The 22698-nt window shown below is 32.6% G+C and overlaps 1 protein-coding gene across 1 annotated transcript; it reads left to right on the top strand.

Moving 5' to 3' along the window:
* The first annotated feature begins 708 nt into the window (after positions 1–708).
* Positions 709–7512, top strand: LOC146994019 (uncharacterized). The gene has a single exon (XM_085826733.1). It carries the CDS (start codon positions 4094–4096, stop codon positions 5090–5092), a length of 999 nt encoding a protein of 332 aa, XP_085682859.1. The 5' UTR covers positions 709–4093; the 3' UTR covers positions 5093–7512.
* The last annotated feature ends 15186 nt before the right edge of the window (positions 7513–22698 follow it).

The raw sequence follows: 22698 nt of genomic DNA, 5'->3' as shown, positions 1-22698 counted from the left end.
TATTATTTTAAAATTGAGTAAGTACTATTAAATTTTGTAATGTTCAGTGTAAAATGCATACTGCAGTAACATTGTCTCTTCCAAATTATAGTTATCTTTCACACACAGCTCATTTTAAACGCTGGTTCTTCAAATTTAAAACGCTAATTTCTATGTTGTCAATTGCATCTCCGCGCTCAGTGGCATCATTGCTACGTCATCACTCCTCACTGCCTGTTTCAGGGGGAAACGCTCTATGAGCTAGCCCTTCTCTTTAGTCCTGAGTAAGGATATAGGAGTCCTTCCGAAACAAACCGGCGTGTGATAGCCGCCTAAGTTGCTACAGCGATTTCGAAAGGCATCGTGGGAAAAAGTACACATTTTCGGCAAACTTCTGGTATCAGGGGCTCAGATCAAAGCCAACTAGATATCTACAGGCCTGCTCCAAGCTGATGATCACATGATCTGACGTTATAATCTTAGGCTTTCAATTTTGTTCGCCGTAGAAGATTTTGTTAAAAGAAAATAATATAAAAAAACTGTATTAAAAATTATCTGTAATTAATAAATGTACATTTTCTTTCTATTCATACTTTTTTACTCAAACTTACAAATAGCGTCAAAACTTACGAATAGCGTCAACCTGGTTGCGATAATACGTAAGTACCAAAGTAACTTAAGATATTAGATTGAATGTTGAAACGTCATTATGAGAAAGAAAAAAATTTGGCTTTTGCTTCAGTAGGATTGCATGTAAAATCATAAATGTAAATCAAAATTTTATTAAAATTAATATGTTTATGAATTTTGTTATGAAATATCACATATCTTTTTAATATTTAAGCAGTATACATCAATCTAATTAATTTAAGCAATACAAATTAATGTAGTAGTATGTGGTGTACAAAAAGTTTAAATATTTTTAAAAGAAAAAAAAAAGAAGAAGAATGTCTAAATTAATTGAATACTAAGCATCTGTAAACTATATCCATGTTGGCATATAGAATGATATAGATGATATATTGTAATATCAGTGAGTCGTAGAAACTTATTCAAGTTTGAAGTTTATTTTTGTGGACCTCACATCAGAGTCTACAATAATAATGTTCCATTATTAATATTTAAAAAATTCAAATGACAACTTATTGCAGATGTGAAATGATAATTTCAACTGGCTAATCAGTATCTTATACTATCATAATGACTCTCAGGATTTTTCATTGCTTAATATTGTGATTTTTAATGAGATGTATTAAGAGTGTATTTTTAATCAGATTTTCTTTCATACGAATTTTTTGGAGCATGATATGATGCTCATTGGGATTGATTGCATAGTTATGATCTTGCTTTTTTTAAGAGAATTTGAAATATATTTTTGAATATTCTGTGTAATGTTTTTGCTATAAAACATCTTTAGAATGAACCTTTTTTTCAATATGTAGACTAAACTTCAGATATACTTTTAATATATTAATGTATTAATAAGATTTATGTATTTCACTTAATGTCCACATGTGTATTTATTATTAAAAAGCATCTTAGGATCTCTGATTGAATCTTGAAAAATCTTTATGGGAATGAAGAAAAGAGAGTTCATTTTGCTTCAATATCATTGCACCGAAAAATTATTATAAAGCAATATTATATTATATTAGAATTAATGAATTGATATTAATTTTATTATGAAATACTATATATGTTTGTTTAGTATTCAAGCAGTATAAATTAGTCTTCATAATTTAAGCAATATAAAATCATCTGAGAGCCTTAACATATTTTTTCTTTTTATTACAAAATGAAAACATCTCATGTTTAGTTCATTACATATGTTATATTTTCATTGATATTAACATACCGTATAATTTTTATAAATAATTTTGTGTCCATTTTATTTCTGTATAAAAGTTCAGATATGTTTCAGTTTATTTAAATCAGCTCTGCTATACTTACAATATCACTCGAATCTTATTTTTATTTTCTGTTTGATAAATCGGTAGAACGGTATTTAGTATTTAAATATCCATCATTACGATGTAACATAGTACGTTATTATTCCTAAAATTCGAAATATTAGTTGTAAAAATTAATTTAACTTGACTTGAGTTTGAAATAAAACGCTGCGTACTACATAAATGAATCAGTCGGCTGCGTCTACCGAGGAACGATCGCCTTCGATTGTGACGTCACAAATCGGTGGAGCAGGCCTGTAGATATCTAGTAAGGCTACTATAAAGGGCCTTCTAGTAGCTCTAATATCTAGTTGGCCTTGCTCAGATATCTGTAAAATTCCGTAAAGTATCCGTTATGGATATTTGAAGAGTACTTCTGCGGTTTATTTCATTCGTTAGGATATACATATATTTTATAATACTAACTTAAATTGAGACAGTGGCGATTTTACGTTCTAATTATAACTCGTTATCAAACACATTTTTTTTTAAATTTATCATCAACGCAACGTTTATAATCAAACATTTAAAATATATTAATAATATAACAAACGTTTATAATCAAAAGGCAAAATCGCCACTTTTGGTTATAATTCATAATCAAAAAGTCGAAGGAGATTGATAATACATTATTTATATTAATCTTTATGGGTTTGTATTATAAATTTCCTTGCTCATGAGCAAGCCTCGGTTAGATTTTGCTAGTATAGTTTAGTAATTTGTGCTTGGCAATAATGATAGATGTTCAAGTTTCTTGTTTGCGACACATTAAAAGTTTTTTTTTTCCTTGATGCAAATATTTATTTTCTTTGAAACCGATTTTATTATTTGAATATTTACTGCAGTTTAGTTTTTTTAATGAAAGTGGCTGTTTTAAAACTATGATGTGTGACTTTATTAAAACTATGAAGTTGACATTATGCTGTAGTGTGATTCATACTTTTTAGCATTCAAAGCTTGAAAAGCCGATTACTTTTTTCGTATAATATATATCGTTATTACTAAATTTCTAACGTTAACATGTAACTTCTTCAAGCTATAAATCATTGGCTAGCAACTACAGAAAAATTTATCGAAGTCGTAACATACCATATGTGACCCAGTTTTATAAATTCCTGTTAAAACATGTTTATATGATCAAGCAGGAAGTCTTATTTTTCTGCACTATCAGAAATTAATTTCAGTGAAACATTATAGGGAAGCAAGGTATTATAATAGCAAGCAGCTGATACGTCACATAAATAAATTGTGTTGAATCTTTTATGAAAAAAATCACGCATATTTACATGAGACATGAAATGGTAGAGTGAATCATCTTAAAACTACTTTTACCGAAATTTCTATGAAGCAATCCGTTTTACATTTCTTCAGAGGTTGAAATTCATCACAAGATATGTAGCAAAATATATTAAGAATGTCAGTTACCGTTATCAATATTCTGCAGAAATGGCATGTTCTAGGAGGAGGATGTTCTGTGTTCATTTTCTGAAATTACATGTTCTAGGAAGAGGGTGTTCTAGCTTCATGGTTAGCTACAATCTAACAAATCATTTTCAAGAATTAATATTAAAAACACCACATGCATATTCATACTGAACACAAACCTCATGCCCATGAAATTTGTATGATGTCATTTAGTCAAAAACGTACTTTAAAGATGCATATGCTAATTCACATTGGAGAGAATGCTGTTATATGTGGGGTATGTACATATTTATTTAAAAGATTAATTCAGAAAGTCATCTGCTTGTTCACACAGGAGAAAAACCTCATGTGTGTGAAGTATTTAATGAATCATTAAGTCAAACGTTCAGTGTAAACATGCATGGGCCTACTCATGCAGGAGAGAAAACTTATATATGTGAAATATGTAAGAAGACATTTTGCAAGAAGAGTAATTTAAACATTCATATGCGTATTCACACACGAGAAAAACCTTATGTGTGTAAAGTATGTGAGAAGTCATTTAGTCAGAAGTGTGCTTTAAACAGGCATATGCTTATTCACACACAGGAGAGAAACCTCATGTGTGTGAAGTATGTAAGAAGGCATTTAGATGGACGTCTAATTTAAACAGGCATATTATTATTCACACAAGAGAGAAATCTCATGTATGTAAAGTATGTAAGAAGTCGTTTAGACAGAAGTGTGCTTTAAACAGCCATATGTTTAATCATACAGGAGAGAAACCTCATGTGTGTGAAGTATGTAACAAGTCATTTAATCGGGTGAGTGTTTTAAAATGCCATATGCTTATACACACAGGAGAGAAACCTCATGTGTGTGAAGTATGTGTAAAGTCATTTACTCACAAGTGTGCTTTAAATACACATATGCGTATTCACACAGGAGAGAAACCTCATGTGTGTGAAGTATGTATAAAGTCATTTCGTCAAAAAAGTACTTTAAATACTCATATGCTTATTCACACAGGAGAAAAACCTCATGTGTGTGAAGTATTTAATGAATCATTAAGTCAAACGTTCAGTATAAACATGCATGGGCCTACTCATGCAGGAGAGGAAACTTCTATATGTGAAATATGTAAGAAGACATTTTGCAAGAAGAGTAATTTAAACATTCATATGCGTATTCACACACGAGAAAAACCTTATGTGTGTAAAGTATGTGAGAAGTCATTTAGTCAGAAGTGTGCTTTAAACAGGCATATGCTTATTCACACAGGAGAGAAACCTCATGTGTGTGAAGTATGTAAGAAAGCATTTAGATGGACGTCTAATTTAAACAGCCATATGCTTCTTCACACAGGAGAGAAACCTCATGTGTGTGAAGTATGTGAGAAGTCATTTAGTGAGAAGTCTGCTTTAAACAGCCATATTCTTATTCACACAAGAGAGAAACCTCATGTATGTAATGTATGTAAGAAGTCGTTTAGACAGAAGTGTGCTTTAAACAGCCATATGCTTAATCATACAGGAGAGAAACCTCATGTGTGTGAAGTATGTAACAAGTCATTTAATCGGGAGAGTGTTTTAAAATGCCATATGCTTATACACACAGGAGAGAAACCTCATGTGTGTGAAGTATGTATAAAGTCATTTAATCACAAGTGTGCTTTAAATACACATATGCGTATTCACACAGGAGAGAAACTTCATGTGTGTGAAGTACGTATAAGTCATTTCGTCAGAAAAGTACTTTAAATAGTCATATGCTTATTCACACAGGAGAGAAACCTCGTGTGTGAAGTATGTAAGAAGAATGTAAGAAGTATTATCAGAAGGGTGCTTTAAACAAGCATATACTTATTCACACAGAAGAGAAACCTTATACGTGTGAAGTATGTAAGAAGGCATTTCGCGAGAAGAGGAAATTAAACATCCACATGCAAGTTCATGCTGCAGAAAAATTATATATGTGTGAAGTATGTAAGAAGTCATTTAATCAGAAGCGAGATTTAAACAAGCATATGGTTAGTCACACACAAGGGAAACCTTTATATATGTAAAGTATGTAAGAAGTTGTTTAGTGAGAAGTCTCATTTAAACGTACATATACTTATTCACATGGAAGAGAAACCTCATGTGTGTGCAGTATGTGAGAGTTCATTTACACAGAAGACTCATTGAAACAATCATATGCTTATTCACACAGGAGAGAAATCTCATGTATGTGAAGTATGTAAGAAGGCATTTAGTCGGAAGTCTGGTTTAAGCAGCCATATGCTTACTCACAGAGAAAAGAAACCTTATGTGTGTGAAGTATGTAAGAAGTCATTTAGACGCAAGGGTGATTTAAACAGGCATGTATGTATTCACACAGGAGATAAACCTCATGTTTGTGAAGTACGTCAACAGTTTCTATGTGCATTTAGTCAGAAGTCTACTTTAAACAGCCATATTCTTCTTCACACAGGAGAGAAACTTTATTTGTGTGTAGTATGTAAGCAGTCCTTTAGTCAGAAGTCTAATTTAAGCAGATACGCTTATTCACACAAGAGAGAAACCTTAGGTATAGGAAGTATGTAAAAAGTCATTTAAACAAAAGTGTTATTTACGCAAGCATATGCTTATTCACACAGAAGAGAAGTCATGTGTGTGAAGTATTTAAGAAGTCATTTAAACACAAGAGTGCTTTAAACAGGCATACGCTTATTCTTACAGGAGAGAAACCCCATGTGTGTGAAGTATGTAAGAACTCATTTAAGCACAATGGGTCTTTAAATAGGCATATGCTTATTCACACACGAGAGAAACATTATATTTGTGAAGGGTGTAATAAGTCCTTTAGTCAAAATTCTTCTTTAAACAGCCATATGCTTATTCACACAGGAGAGAGAAGCCTCATGTGTGTGAAGTATGTAAGAAGTCATTTAAACGAAAGGTGCATTTAAACAAGCACATGCTTAATCACACAGGGGATAAGCTTTATGTGTGTGAAGTATGTAAAAAGTCATTTAAATAAAAGTGTTTTAAGCATATGCGTAGTCACACGCAAGAGAAACCTCATGTGTATGTAATATTTAAGAAGTAATTTAGTGTGAAGCGTAATTTAAACACTCGTGCATGTATTCACGCAGGAGAGAAACCTCGTGTGTATAAGAAGGAATTTAGTGTGAAGAGTAATTTAAACACTCGTAAACGTATTCGCACAGGAGGGAACACTTGTGTGTAAAGTATTTCAAATTTAATGAAGAGTTATTAAGATATGTATATCCACGGAATAGAGAAATATGTTGCGTATGTAAGAATTTGTTTGGACATTAGAATAATGTGAGTAAACATATGTAGATCTAAGCATAAGCCAGAACTTCTGTCTTTTGAAGAGTTGTTAAATTAGTATCAACATTTATTTATCAGTGCAGCAGTTGCATATGGATTTATCAGATTTGTGTACGCAGCAAAGAAACCTCATTTTTTGCAGTCAAGCGAGTTTGAATCACAACAGTTGCCAGTATTAAGTGGTAGGAAAATTCTTGGTAAATAAGAGAGACACTCAGTGGTAGAATTTCAGATTTAAATGTATTATACCGGGTGCTATAAAACGTGAGGTTTTTGAATTATCATTTGATACAAATAAATCTTAATCCAATTATTTCTTTCTAAAAAGCAAGGAACTACATTTATGCATGTTGTATCTCACTTCATTTTTAACTAAATCTGACTTGAAGCTATATTTGCTTATCTATCCTATCTAAAGAGTCTAAAGCTGCTTCACCTGGATTGAAAAGGCTTGCATTATTGCTCTTATTCAGAGTCTGTCATGATGTATTTTGTGTTTCTTCCGCCTTTTCCAAAATTTGAATTTTTGACACGATATAATTTTTCACAGATTTTTGTATAACTTTTATTGTGTTACATCTGTTACCTACCAAAATGCACTGAGATGATCATATGCTTGTTATCACTTTCACATACTTCTGAGATGCAGTTCTGGAGCAGTGCTAAATGTTTCATCCCATATGTGTACTGTACCTTGTATGTTCTTTGTGATTAACAATCTGTGTTTTGCTTACAAACGTTTCTATGTGCTATTGAATTAATGATAAAGATGTGTTTCTTTTACCTGTAATGAAATAATATATTATGTGATTTGTTTAATATGATAAAATACTAAAGATGTGTTTCTTGTACCTGTAATGAAATAATATATTAGGTGATTTGTTTACTGTGGTAAAATACTAAAGATCTGCAGAAAAATTACATAGTTCTATTTTTTTTTTTGTGTACTTTTTATCTAATTAAATCTATTATTAGCTTGTATTCCCAGTATGACTATAACTATCTACCTGCAATATCAAATATTTCCACAGTATAGCATTCAAAAAACCAGTATACGCTTATCACATATTTTACTGATAAAGGGAAATAAACTAAGATAAATTCTTTCAAATCCTGAACCTACCAAGTAGAGCAGCACCATGTGTGTAAAGTACCTAAGAAGACATTTGAAAAAATGAATCAGTATGGCAATATTATTTCTATGCAAGTAAGGAACTCAAATATAGTACATATGGTTAAAGTTTAGAATTGTGTGCCCCCCCCCTTTTTTTTTTTTTTTTTTGTTTTGTTTTGGCGATTCGTTAATTCGGACCTCAAAGCTACAAACTTTCTGCATCGAGTTGACGCATGTGCATAGGCGGTTATGCGTGTGCGTAAGTCCTTTACGGCTTCGAATATGAGTGTGCGCATGCGCATAATACGTTTACGCATGCGTGTTTAATGTATAACGGACAATATAAGCTAAGCTAAAATTATCTAATTCAGTTATTGTTGCAGATTGCTTTGTGCCTTAATCTTCGAATTGGATCCGGCTTATTATTTTTTGCAGACTGTTAGAGCAATTTTATAAAAGTAAGCTTGAACTTTCGATTATGTCAAATAGAGTTTCTGATATATATTTACTAATATGTAAAGGATCTACAAAGCGAAAGTGTGTTTTGAAATCCGAAATCTGTTTATCAATTTCACGCTGCTCTGTGGCTGGGGGGGGGGGGAATGAATTGGAAGTTTTTCTGTCAGCATTATGCTTATCTTCAGGGCAGATTTTTTTTTTTTTTTATTTGGCTTATAACTCCTTAATAAAGGAAATATTTCATCTCGATGTACTCCATCTTTGATAAGATTTAAATCAAGTTCCTCGTCATTATAATTCGCTAGGACTTGAACAGCGGAACTTTGTAACTAAACAAGAAATTATGTCTGTTTAATAGAATTAAAGAGAAAGTATTATCACATGAAACGAAACAACTTACATTGAAAGAAATGTTTAATAAGGTAAACAAATAAATATTAAGCTTTTTCTTTTTGTAAATTTTGATACCCTTTAGATCATAATTGTTCTTTATTTCATAAATTATGGTTTCATATTTTTAATTTTGTAATTTCTGCATGCCATCTTACCAGATTTAAACTGATGATCTATAATCCGGAATCGCCGAAGTCCCGACGAGTCCGGATTAACGACTTTTGACTGTATACGCTTATGACATATTATACTGATAAAGGGAAACAAGATGGTCTAAGATAAATTCTTTCAAATCCTGGACATACAAAGTAGAGCAGCACCATGTGTATAAAGTACCTAAGAAGACATTTGAAAAAATGAATCAGTATGGCAGTATTATTTCTATGTAGGTAAGGAACTCAAATATACTACATATGGATAACTAAAGTAACTACCATCTCCCGCCAGTAATGCAAGTTTTTAAAAATTTTTCTTATTGTAAATGCATTTTGCAACTTCGTACTGTACAGTCGTTACACTTTTTTTTTCATAGTTAAATAGTTTAATTTCATAGTTTAAAGTTTAGAATTGGGTGCCCCTTGTCTTTTTTTTTTTTTTTTTTTCGGTTCCTTTTTGATGCTAAGATTGGTGCCAGGAAGGCACAATTTCAAGATGGCTGCTGTAGAAAACCAAAATAAGAAGTCAAAGAATTGCACAAACTTGGTGTCCATGAACACATTGATCTTTTTTCTCTTAAAGAATATCGGTGAATTGTACAGACTAGGCATTTCGCACTGTCTTAACTTTGTCCATGTACACACCTGTTTTGACTTACAAAATATCAGGAAGTTAAAATATGATTTTAACCAGAAATGAGGTTTCATCCCCAAAACTGAATAAAATTTGTCGCTAATCCCAAAGCCACCCATTTCTACACTACAGCCAAAAACGGTTCTATGTTTTTTATCCAGTGTTGAAAGAAACTTAATTTTTAATTTGCAAGGATGCATACTTTATAAACAGGAACATCTGTGTACCAAAAAATTTGGTACTTTTTCCGTTTTGCTGGCACAGGCGATGAAATCGCCAATAATGGTACTACTAATGACAAACGGAATATCCTCACTGGTAACCTTTGCAATGTTTCCAGATATTAGATCATCAGATCAAATAATAAAGCATTTATGATCTAAAATAGGTGTCTTCAACCTTTCATGCCTAGAGCCACATCAATAAATTCACAAAGATCCGCGGGCAACATGTCTGTCAAAAAAATAGTGTAGTCAGAAAATTTATATAAAAAAGGAGAGGTTTGTTTTTCAAGACTTCAATTGATTCTAGGCGAATAGATAGTCTTACAGATTTGTATATGTATAAATTGGCTTCAAAAAGTCAGACGGAAATCAAATTAAAATGTTTTGCAACTTTTTTAACTATGAAAAAAAAAAGTGTAACGACTGTACAGTACGAAGTTGCAAAATGCATTTACAATAAGAAAAATTTTTAAAAACTTGCATTACTGGCGGGAGATGGTAGTTACTTTAGTTTCAATGTGAAATTTGACATTGTTTTTGCTTGATTAAAGCTTCAATATCCGGTTTAATTTGTGTTGTTACAGTTCATAAAATTTTCCTCCAATTATCTGTCTGTCAGCCATTTTTATTTTAGGATTTTCATTTTACTAAAACGCTGTTCACATATGTAGGCACTGCCGAAGATAGAAGACATGAAGAGTGCATGTTTACGATTTCCTGGATACATGTCTTCTGTCACATATTCGAATAAAAATCAATTAATGTAGCACTATTTTCAAGAAACTTGCATTTTACAGTAGTCCCACTGTAAATCTATAAATTCTAATTGAAGTTCAGATGGAACACATATTACATAAGATAAAATGAAATTTTTGAAAAATTCGTCATTTTCAGAAAATTTTATCCCAGATAATAACAGGCATGTCAGTAAAATGTTTCAAATATCAATAATAAGAGAAAAAAAAAATTACGACAAAAAGTTCATAAGGCAATTTTTCTTCAAATTCAAATGTGAGACAACTTAACCCTAATCAAAAGGGTATAAATATTTACAAAATAAAGCTTAATATTTATTTGTTTACTTCATCATATCTTTCAATGTGAGTTGGTTTGTTAATGGGAAAAATATATTTCAGGGCCCAACTTGACAGAAGTATCGATTTTTTTTTTTGTGTGCCATTTTTGTTTATGTGCAGTGCTCTCCGAAGTAAAATGGCATCCTAAACATAATGCAATAAAACGTAAAATAAGAAATTATAATCTAAATAATCTAAAAAAGCTGCATTTTAAATCAAAATAAAACACAGAAATACACATTATTTAATCTGGGCAGTACAAAAAGGAAATATTAACTTCTTTATTTAGAAATTGTGTCTTCGGAGTGTTTTGTGCAGAATTCCTTAACAGCATCTAAAAACTGTTTAAAATTATCTGAACTAGAATCTGCATACTGCTGTCGCCACTTAAATTCACAAAAGTAAGAACAAAAATATCCTCCATAGTGTCGGACTGTTGGTGACATTTCTTTTAAAAATCTCTTTTTATTACACCCCATACCTCAATGGTGTTGATATGAGCTCTGCTTTCCGAATCCTTAAATGTCGCTTCTTAATTTACTGAGAGGTTAATGAAGCCATTTATCAGAAAGACAATTGCATGACTTCCAGCAGTTGGATATGATCCTTGTTCCAGGCAAGATATTCCATTAAATTACCAATTAAACTTTCATTTGCACACCAGTCAATCAATACTTTCTTTCCATTCCCTCTAAATCGAACAGAAATTTCAGGTTAATCTTACCGCTTGCAGCTATCTAATCGTATAAAGAACAAAATAAGCAAGGTATTTCCTAACCGATATCCAACACAGAAATAAGCCCTTGGAAATAGTTTTAATCTCAATTCTACGATTAAAATCAGCATGATCGTGCATTACAACCCGTTAAGTCATACCTGAAATTATTCAGGTTATCATGAATGAAACAACAACTTTGCGATAATCCAAGGCGTATCCCAAAATATATAGGTTTGCTAATACAGTCAAATACCGAAAATCTGCTGACCTGAAATCCACGTTGCCCCTCAAAATATAAACATTCAATTTATAGGTTCCGGAAACCGCAACATTGAGTACGAAATATAGAAGAAAAAAATACTTACCGAATGAGTCATAATGGAAATGCCAAATTATTGACATCGCGATAAAAGTTTTTTCCTCTCTATCTGCATTAACCGCCAAAACTACAAGGAATGTTTCTTTTCTCATGAAAATAATAAAAAATATTAAATTAAGCATTTATAACATAAATTTACATTGAAAATTAAAAAAATGCTCTTACCTGTAGAAAAAGCGAGTGTTGAGTTCGCGCAAGGTCAGCGGAATAAGACTACGGATGTTTAGTGAGTAGGATTGTACTCGTGTGATGTTTCTTTCGAGTGGAGCGCAGGATTACTTTTTAGCTGTATAACGTTTTATAAATCTACATATCACTTTACTTGTAATTATTTTAATATTAAAATATATGTTGTATTTCTTTTACAAATACAGATTATTTCATTTGAAAGATTCAAACATGAAAAGCTTGATTACAATCATGATGTAAAGCTACATTACATACTTTGCATCTATAAACAGTCTGGCTATGGTACTCTTTATAACACTTTTGTTATCAACGGACTTTACAATAAAATGTCTACCATCTCCATGCAATGGTTTTTGAATGCTGAATTTACTAGGTCTTCGTCTTGCTGGTCTATTTCTGGCTCTCAATAGGAGTTTGCAAAAGGAATAATGCATTCTCGCGTCTGAAATCTAAAAGAGACTTTATATTTCCAGTAGTAAAAAGTAGTGATATTTAGTAAGTTTAGATACGGTCTCACCTCATATAATTTATCAGTATTGTCAATTTGACTATTGTCAAATGCAAATTTTGCTTCATATTCCTGTACTGCAAACGTGATATCAATTCTCGTACAACAGGAACAGAAATGTCCTTATCAAAAGACCAATACATTTTTTCTTGAGGTAAAGAATGATATCCTGTAAGCAATAATATTCCAATAAATCTTCTCATATAGGCTTCAGATTCAATAAATTCTGGGCTTTTTTTTTTTTTTTTTTCTTTTTTGCTGAGCGTATGTATTTGTCTGTTCAACCAGAAGAGAGTAAATGTATAAACCAAAAGACTATAACTGCTTTTAGAAGGCTGAAACTTACTTCTCACATGAATTTCAACTTTCCCAGCGGTATCATTTGGTAAAATATTATTATCATTATTTAAAACATTACCATTCCTTTCTTCTTCAACATTAGCCTCTGCAATTTCTGGGGGAACAACAACAATATCAGTTTCATTCTGGTCATTATTAACATTATCATCATCTGTTTCTTCATCAAAAAATCTTAGAAGGGCTTCTTCTAATATAAGATACCTTGTTCTAGGCATTTTTAAACAACCAGAACATCGAAAAGAATGAGTGAAAAAGGAGATTGACTACCCGTTTCCTGCTGACATTGCGTCAACGCAACACCTGTTTTCCCTTTCTTCCCAACACAAATATAAACATCTGACTGATGTAATGTTCTGATAAACAGTGACCTTGACTATAAATAGATCACTCGTAAAGACGGCGATTCTTTCGTTAAATATTTTCAGCAAAAATACCCAGTCGAAAATTTTGCTTAAAGTATGAGATTAATTATTATAAACAAAATAATTGTTGAAGGCAAATATTTTTTTACAGAAATAATCTTCATAATATTCCCTACACAAAATCATCTGCTGGTACAAAATATCTTAGGTAGTTATATTTATATACGCATTTATTTTGACCGTTGCGTCAATGCAACACCAGCGGCTAATGGGTTAAGGTAAGAAAGCAGACGATTCACTCTTCTTTCAAGTTCACGATTCACGTTGTAGTATTTTCTGAGCTTTTTTATTTCACGAGATTATTTAGTGCTGCCTTTTTTTAATCTGGATGTTTTGTGGATAAGTTAAGAATATTTTAAATTTCAGCCCTTTTTAATACAATTACGGATAAGAAACACACTCATGATTTTACTGCTTGCAAAGTTGAAAAATGTAAACACATTGGTTTACATGGTAATGCAAAAAGTGCAAATTCTGCAAAAGATGGAGACAGGTGCATTTTATAGCAGAATTGTATGGAATTGTGATACGATTGGGTATGATATACGAAAAAATAAAGAAAAACTGTCGAAATTTTACAGCAACAGTGATTCTAATGCTGGAATCCGAAACCAGAAATCTTTGCATGAGGCAAAATCGGCAAACCTCGATGCTGTGTATGCATAATACAATGAACAATATAATCAATTTATATATGTAATAATAATTTAATGCATATAATAAGTTATTATTATAATGTATCTAATAGGCCTTATTTATTTTGCACTTTTCGTCTGAATATTAGGATTTATCTTTTCTGTCCTGAAATCCACAAAATCCTAAAATTCACACTACCGTTGGTCCCAAGCTTTGCGGATTTCTGGATTTCTACTGTACTTTCTCTTTTATCTACACAGACATAATTTCTTCTTGAATCAAACACAGATTCTGCCATCGATTAATGTATGGATGATTGAAGCACTGCCATTGCAGTCAGAAACTTCTTTATATCATCTTCATTTATTACAACTTTTTTTTACAAATCCATAAATTGGAAAATTTCACCCTTCATTTACGATAGCCATAAACCTTAAAATTTGCAAAATCATCTTCACTAAGAAATATTGTGGCTGGCTATAAATTATGCCAAGTATTTTTAAATATTTCTGAAGACACATTCTCTCATGACCTTGTGATGCTCCATCCAGTAGATTTTATGCTGAAATATGTTGCATATTCTTGAATAGTTCTGCCATTATTCAAGAAATTTACCATAGGTTTAAAAATGCTTCTTTATACTTGCATTTCAGCACACACACTATACCCATGTCCTTAAGCTGAATAATGGACGTACAATTTGTAAGATAGATTAATACTAAAACTTTAAGTGGAATATGAGCTGAGTAGTTGTCTACAATCAGGACAATTTTTGCGCCATCAGGTTAACAAACCAAATTCAAATGTTGCCAAGCTATGGGTATGAAATGATTTTCAAACTAATCATTCATTAATGTGGATAAGGTTCGGAGAACAGCCTTGGTTGCACAAACTTGGCTCCTTTAAAGATATGGGCGACATTTCATTATGCGAACGGAAGTAAATATCATGCCAAGAATAGGCGCTAGGGAGAAAAGGAAAATAATATATGGGAAAAAGTGGGATTAAGATGAGTTAATATTTGTATGGTATCTGATTGCTAATTTAGCTCTGTTATATTGATAGCTGCAATGTAATTACTTTTCGATCTGATTTCATATATTTAATATATCACATTCCTCCTCATATGATCTATATACGAGGGCCATCCAGGAAGTAGATTACGTTTCCGTCTGTGTCCGCTAGGGGCGGGGCTAGCGCGGCCATCTTGGGGTCAGAGCGTTGCGCAGCTCAGTCTGCATCTAGCCGTGCTAGTGAGAGGTTCATGCTGTGCTCCGTTCAGATACTGTGACGGTGTGAAATGTCTGCGTTAATTGAAAATCCTGCGAGGTGCGCTCAGTAATAAGGTTTCTGACTGCAAAAAACTGTAAACCGATAGAAATCTATCGGCAGCTTCGTGAAGTGTATGGGGACAACATTATCACTGAAGGTGGAGTGCGTCAGTGGGTCATAAGATTTCAAAATGGCCGAACCAATGTTCACGACGAAGATCGAAGTGGGAGACCCAGCATAGTGACCGCCGAACTTCTCGAAAAAGTCGATGCTAAAGTCCGTGAAAATCGAAATTTCACAATAACGGAACTTTCTTTGAGTTTTCCACAAATTTCGCGAAGTTTGTTGCACGAAATCATCAGCGAAAAGCTTGGTTACCACAAGTTTTGTGCAAGATGGATTCCAAAAATCTTGACAGAGGACCACAAAAATCAGCGAATGGCTGCAGCGTTGAACTTTTTGGACGCTTACCATAAGGATGGTGACTCTTTACTCGATCGCATCGTTACTGGTGACGAAACATGGGTGAAACATGTGAACTGTGAAACGAAATTGCAATCAATGCAGTGGGGGCACACAAGTTCTCCCCAAAAACCCAAGAAATGCATGCAAACAATGTCGGCAAGGAAGATGATGGCGACTGTTTTTTGGGACAGAAAAGGTGTAATTTTGGTGGACTTCCTGGAAAGAGGCACTACAATAAACTCTCAAAGGTATTGCCAAACTCTCCAAAAACTCAGAAGAGCAATTCAAAACAAGCGCAGAGGAATGTTGAGCTCTAAGATCTTGTTGATTCACGACAACGCCCGGCCCCACATGGCAAATGTCACTCGTAAAGTTCTTGAATCTTTTAAGTGGGAGTTGTTTCCTCATCCGCCGTACAGTCCCGACCTGGCACCGAGCGACTTCCACCTATTCCCAGCAATGAAGAAGTGGCTGGCTATGCAGCGTTTTGATGACGACGCACAGCTGCAAGAAGAGGTAACGAAGTGGTTGAAGGCGCAGGCGGCCGAATTTTTCGACGAAGGAATTTCGAAGCTCGTACATCGCTACGATAAATGCCTTAATTTGTATGGTGACTATGTAGAAAAGTAGTATTTGAGTGTGGCTTTCATATGTATATAATAAAATTTGTTTCCTATACTTTGTTTATTTTTTTATTCCAAAACGTAATCTACTTTCTGGATAGCCCTCGTATGTATCAGATAGCTAGCTACTTCTGACACTCATTTCTGGATGTGTATTATTTTACAACTTTATCTGCTTTGAAAACCCAAATATTGAAACATTATGTGTATGCTTGCAAAATATTATTTCAGATATTCTCATATAACTAACTATATTATAATCTCATATTATTCAGTTCTCATATAACTATGATAGAAATATGCTTCTATTATTTACTTTAAAAATGCAGTATTTGATAGCCTTCCACATAGCCATTCTAGAATTAGTTCTGTAATGTTATATACTGTTCATTAAATTGTCTTATGCATTATTTTGTCTAAATATTCATTTTCTTAAAGAGTATATAATCAGTGTAGAGAATGCGAGTTCAATATATTTTAAAGACAGAGATAATAAACAAAAAATAAAAGGAAGACTACACATGCAACCAGATAATAGTGACCATATTCTAAAGAAAGTTAATAAACTCAAAATGATGTGAAAGCATAGCCCATGCCACAAAATTCGCTCAAGTATAAATAAAATCTGTTATTAGTTGCTGATGAAAAAGTAAGAAAACAATTTTTATGGATAGAAATTTATGTAGCTGAGTATTGAAAGTCTGATACTTCACCGAGACTGAAATAGCAATTTATATATTTTACGAAAGTAAATAAAACATGTTATTTTTAAAAAATTTCAAAAATCTGAATAATTTTCAGAATGTATTCTTAAAACAAATTAAGAATATACTGTTTCTTAGAAGTTATTTTTTTATAATTATATGCCATATTACCTTATGTACAGATCAAGCATGGCCAAACTGAGACTCGGAATTCATAATTTATTTACATTGTGTTCATAATTTAATCACATAATAAACAACTCAAGTTTTTTTTGCTTTTGAAACATAATTGTCATTTGAAACAGAATTTGTGTGATGTTTTTTTAATAATTATTAATTTAATTTTTTGAAATCGCATTGTGTTAATAATAATAATTTCAAACTATGCTTTATTTACTTATCTCTGATAAGTAAAAACAAATCAAATAGTGCTATATCTGTACTTAACATGTTGATATTACACTTCAAATGTGTAGTGGTCATCATCGTAGCAGAAAAGATAAATGTTTTATATCCTGGTAACACCTGCATTCATAATGTATGTCAAATCGTACTGAATGTCCTATAGATATCTGTACTGTGATTTGCATTAGGAAAAACAAAACATATCTAATGATCCAAATTTCCAACGAATTAGTTCTTGTGTGATGCAGTAGTGAGGTTTGATTCCTATACTGCCCCTGAAGTGGCCTGAAGACCCACGTAATAGAAAAAACTAGCTATACTTTTCCATAACCCCAATAGTTTGACAGCTTACGCTGTCATTCCTCCCTTTTTCCATGCTTTTTACCATTACCATGAGGAGATTGTATTTATTAAGCGTAGAGCAAAAATCCATAGTTCTGTGTTTTCAAATTACTACTTTATTTTTACATTATTGTAAACATAAGTATTGCTTGTTTTATTTTCAGTTTACTGCTATTTAAATCTGCTTTTAACTATAACCAAAAAAGAAAAATTGAAAATCTGAAGGAGAAGCTTTATTTATTAGTTTTAAAATGTAAAATATAGAAAGGTTTACAATGTGTATATCCAAGGAATATGCTGCCTTGGTTACTGAGCAAAAGCAGTTACAGTTATTTTGGTACTGTTCTGTTATCAGGACTGGATTCAGAAATGTACGAATGTGTGTTGTGTGTATGTGCTCATATGTGTATTTGTATGCACACATATATTTGTATTAATGAATACAATGAACACATATGTGCATACATAAACACATACATACATTTCTGAACCCAATCCCGATAACAGAACAGTACCACCATTTCTTTATTCTTGTAGTTAAGCATTATTGTTGAAATAAGATACCCTTGGCAATTTACTTAAAATATTTCTTTTTTATTGAAAAGCTTTGCTAATTTTCAAACGTGATAAACACATAATTGTGTTACTTGAATATTTCTAAATTGCAACATGGAGTTCTTACTGACATGATGTCTAATGACTTTGAAACAGAATTAGCTAATACAGGAATCTAATTGCCTAAGCAAATATTCTTAAATCTTTGTGAAATTTGTCCAGTCTTTATGAACCAGCATGTGTAAAAGACCAATAAACACTAAAAGGTGGTTTCTGAAGTTGGTTGCATAGTACAATTTTTACTGTTTCCAACTCTTCTTAATTTTTAGTATCTACTCAACATTTTGTGAACTTATAAGTTCTGCACAATAAAACATTTGTGAATTTATTTTGCTTTTTAGTCAAACTAAAGTTGTGACCTGGAAAATGATAATACAGTGCACAGGTTTTGAGAACATAAATGTTACATTAGCATGACTAATCTGAGAATGCAAAGGAAGGACAGTACTTTAGGACTTTGTTTTACTTTCCTTTCCACAAAAAACAATTCTTCCTACATACACATTTTAGATGAATATTTGTAATGGTAATGTGTATTTGAATGAAGATTAAAAGGATATTACTTTGATTCATCAATTATAAAAGTATTTCAAAGGCATGGCTTTAGTTATAATAAATGCTATAACATAGATGTATTAAAAATAGTAAAACAACCTATTCTGCCCCATGCATCTCTTTTGACATTGCTAGAAAATTCTTCCCCCTTCTCCAGCTCTTGAAAAATGCATATACATTTATTTAGATTCAGACTATGTTTCAAATTGTTATATAAATTAAACAACAGATGTGTAGAAAATGTTGGTAAGTGCCAAAACTTGAACCAAGGTAGATTTTGATATTCATGAACTAAAACTAAATACTTAACATATAAATAAAAGGCTGACCATGGTCTTTTCCCTGAAGACCCCTTGGTTGAAAATCCCTGTTGTAGAAGATATATCAAGAAAGGAGAGGAAAGAAAATTTTTAAAAAAGTAAAATTTTTTAAATCAAGTCGAATGTTTACCTCACAAAAGCATTCAAGGGATGGCTGCTATGAAATATATAAATGCTAAAGGGTTTTTTCTAAGGATTATTAATATGTATTTATGTTAATTTTTTCGCCACTGGGAAGTGAATGTTTTATCAAGTGAAGTATATTTTGAAAAATATTTTAGCTAATGGAGATCAGTTTCATAATATATTTAGAAAGTCTCAATTAGGCATTAGCAGTTGTTACCTGTTGTATACAGTGATGAAATTATATTACTGGATATTCAGTAATGATTATTAACTTGTTTAATTATGAGTACACATTCAATGTATGTGACACCATAAATACTGGATCAAAGTACCACTAATAACAATCATGGTAAAACAGTGAATTTTAACTTCCATTGAAATTAGTAATCTATATTTGTAACATGTAATACATTGTAACATTTAATGGTGTTAAAATTAACCAGCTCTATTTTCTAAGTATAATGATGTTGGTACCATTATAAAGGACTCGATTTAAAATATTGGAGGCCATCTGATGTTTTGAATGTGGCAGATGTCACTAATGCATGTTAATGATATTATTCATGTAAATAATGTACAGTACATTCGCATATAAAGTATTTTGTGAAATAGTCCTACATTATTAAAAAATTTTAATTTGTTGTTATTTAAAGGAAAAAATGTCACATTTTTGAATGTTTTGTTTTTATGGTTTCAGTTTATTATCTACTGTATTAAATATAAACTTACACATTTTTAACACAATTTTTTTTTTTCTTTTTTTTTTTTTTTTTTTATATGAAAGAAACAGAAAATGTGAAGTACTTTAAAATACATACTGAATTTGTGCTACACTTTTATCAAGTTACAGATATGTGACAGTTTAATGCAATTGAATTGTTTATCAATTCAACAATGAAGTCTGAATAAAATATAAAATTAAAAAACTTTTTTTCTTTCAACTGTGAAAGAAATAATTTGGTCTAATGAATCTTCCTTTGGTATTTATATATTAAAACCATCTTAAAAATTAATTTTGAATTGTTTAAGAAATCTTTATTTTTGCTCTTCATAATTTATTATATAAAAGTTTAAATAAAGAAGATGGCAGTTCTTTTTATATTTTATATCTCTATAATTAAATAATCATCAATTAAAATTTTTAAAATGCCTCAGTAAATAGAATATTTTAACAAAAATGGTCAGTTGAAAAAGGGACATTGATATAGTTTTGATTATAGTCTTTATTCAAAAATATCACTGCCCTGCAAGAGTACGAGAAAAAATACAAATGCTGATAAAAAGCTGAAATACAAATTTTGACATTTTGTACCTACTTCTTGTAGTTTTTCTAAGCAACCCACCAGCGACCAAGTGAATAAAAAAACTGAATATTGTTAGTTTGAAACACTCATGCAGTCAGCCAATGAGCAGGCTGATTGCATGAGTGTTTGGATAGACTTTCCATATCAAACATAAATACAAACCAGATTCCTCTAGACAATCCTCCACGAAGATATATTTCTCCTTGAGCAGATAGTCTCATGTGTTTTGCTTTAATAAATTAATCTGACCTAACCCTGATTATCAGTATACCCCTATAGAGACTGAAATCTCAAGCATACCTGAATTCTGTGGATGTTTGTGTCTTCCATACTATAAACAAACATCCACCAGTGGCGAAATCCCTAAATAGGATGCTTCAAATCCTTGTAAATGGGCTGGCTGCATAAGAGTTTTTGTGGTTTTGAACATGTTTAACATAATACAAGCCAGCTCTCCTTAAGAAAGTTCTCCCCAAACAGTGGAGTAGCGAGGGGGTGTATGATGCCCCGGCCGCCGCTCACAGAGGGGCGCCAAATGGTCTCCAAACAAGGTTTTCATCATATCACTGTTTTTTTTTTCCGGGGAAGGGGGCGCCAGCTATGCTCGCTTCTCCACTGTCCACAAAAGTACCCCCCCTCTTCTGCAGATAACCCTCATGTGCTGTGCAATATAAATAATCTAACCTAATTTAGTAAAAAAATATCTACTATAACAACAGTTTTGCCAAATAACTGTGGCTCAAGTCTATGGTATTAATAAGAAATTATCACCTATTTTTCTTTTAGAATTAAAAGTATTATGCCTCTTTTAACTATTGCCTGTATGTGTGCGTGTGTCATGCCTTCAGACATACACTGGTATGCAAAAATTAAGGACGAGACGGTTTTTTCAATATGACTTTGTACAAAAGCTTTCCAAATCAACACATTTAATACCGTAAGATCCCTAATACGTAAGGACATGAGTAATGTAAGCAACACTTACTAAAAGAGAAATAAAAAAGGGATAGAAAGAAGCTTTATTGAAAAAGTAGCATGGAGCGCAATGCGACTGAAGGCCGAAACATCCCTGTGATGGGTGTCCAGCAAGAAACATCTGGTCTTTAATAGGGGATATGATCTCCCCTGACTGCTAGGCAGGTTTCACAGCGTCTGCACATGCTGAGAATGAGGGTGTCAATGAGTTGTTGAGGCATTGCTGCCCATTCGTCTTGCAGCGCCAATCGAAGCTCCAGATTCGTTACTGGTGGTAAGGTACGAGCTGCCAAGTGTCTGCCTAGAAAATCCCATACATGCTCGATGGGATTGAGATCCGGAGATCGTGCCGGCCAATCCATACTTTCAATATCCTCACTTTCTAAGAGCTGTTCGGCAGCTACTGTGCCATACATGGTGCATTGTCGTCCATGAAAAGGAACTGCGGACCCATAGCGCCTCTAAAAAGACGCACAAATGGAAGAAGAATCTCGTTACAATAACGGGTCCCGTTGACTGTAAGGCAATATACCGGTCATCTGCGGGTGTGGTTCCTCGTGGACGACCACTACTAAACCCCCGGATAGCTGTTCCTGTAGTTTGAAATTGTCTCCAGAGTCGTGAAACGATGCTGTGAGCAATTCCGAACTCTGCAGCCACACTTGTCACACTGCGGCTTTCCTCCAACTTCCCAATGATTCGACCTCGGGTAAAAGCATCCAGATGTCGTCTAACAGATTGATTATTCGCCATTTCTCGCTGAGGCAGCAACTCGGTGTGATTTTAACTGCTATACGGCGTGCAATCTCTTTGCCAGAAATACTGATCTTACACCGACAACATGCTTTATACTACTCAGACACTCCCCCATTACGTCTACCTGCATATCTGCGCATGTGCTACCGTACATCACCTTACTTAATTTCCTGATTAGTCTTTCTATCCGCTCTGCCTCTTCTTTCAGCAGATATGCTAATTTTTCGACTTCGTTCTTAATTTTTGCACACCAAGTTACATGAACATTTTGATTTTGTATCCTATCACGTGCAGGAAAA

This window comes from Stegodyphus dumicola, chromosome 11, assembly GCF_044657685.1.
Source record: "Stegodyphus dumicola isolate Sdum_Otavi_A_Nest chromosome 11, ASM4465768v1".
Classification (NCBI taxonomy): domain Eukaryota; kingdom Metazoa; phylum Arthropoda; class Arachnida; order Araneae; family Eresidae; genus Stegodyphus; species Stegodyphus dumicola.
Note: the sequence above shows the minus strand (reverse complement) of the source record. Positions and strands in the feature narration are given on the sequence as shown.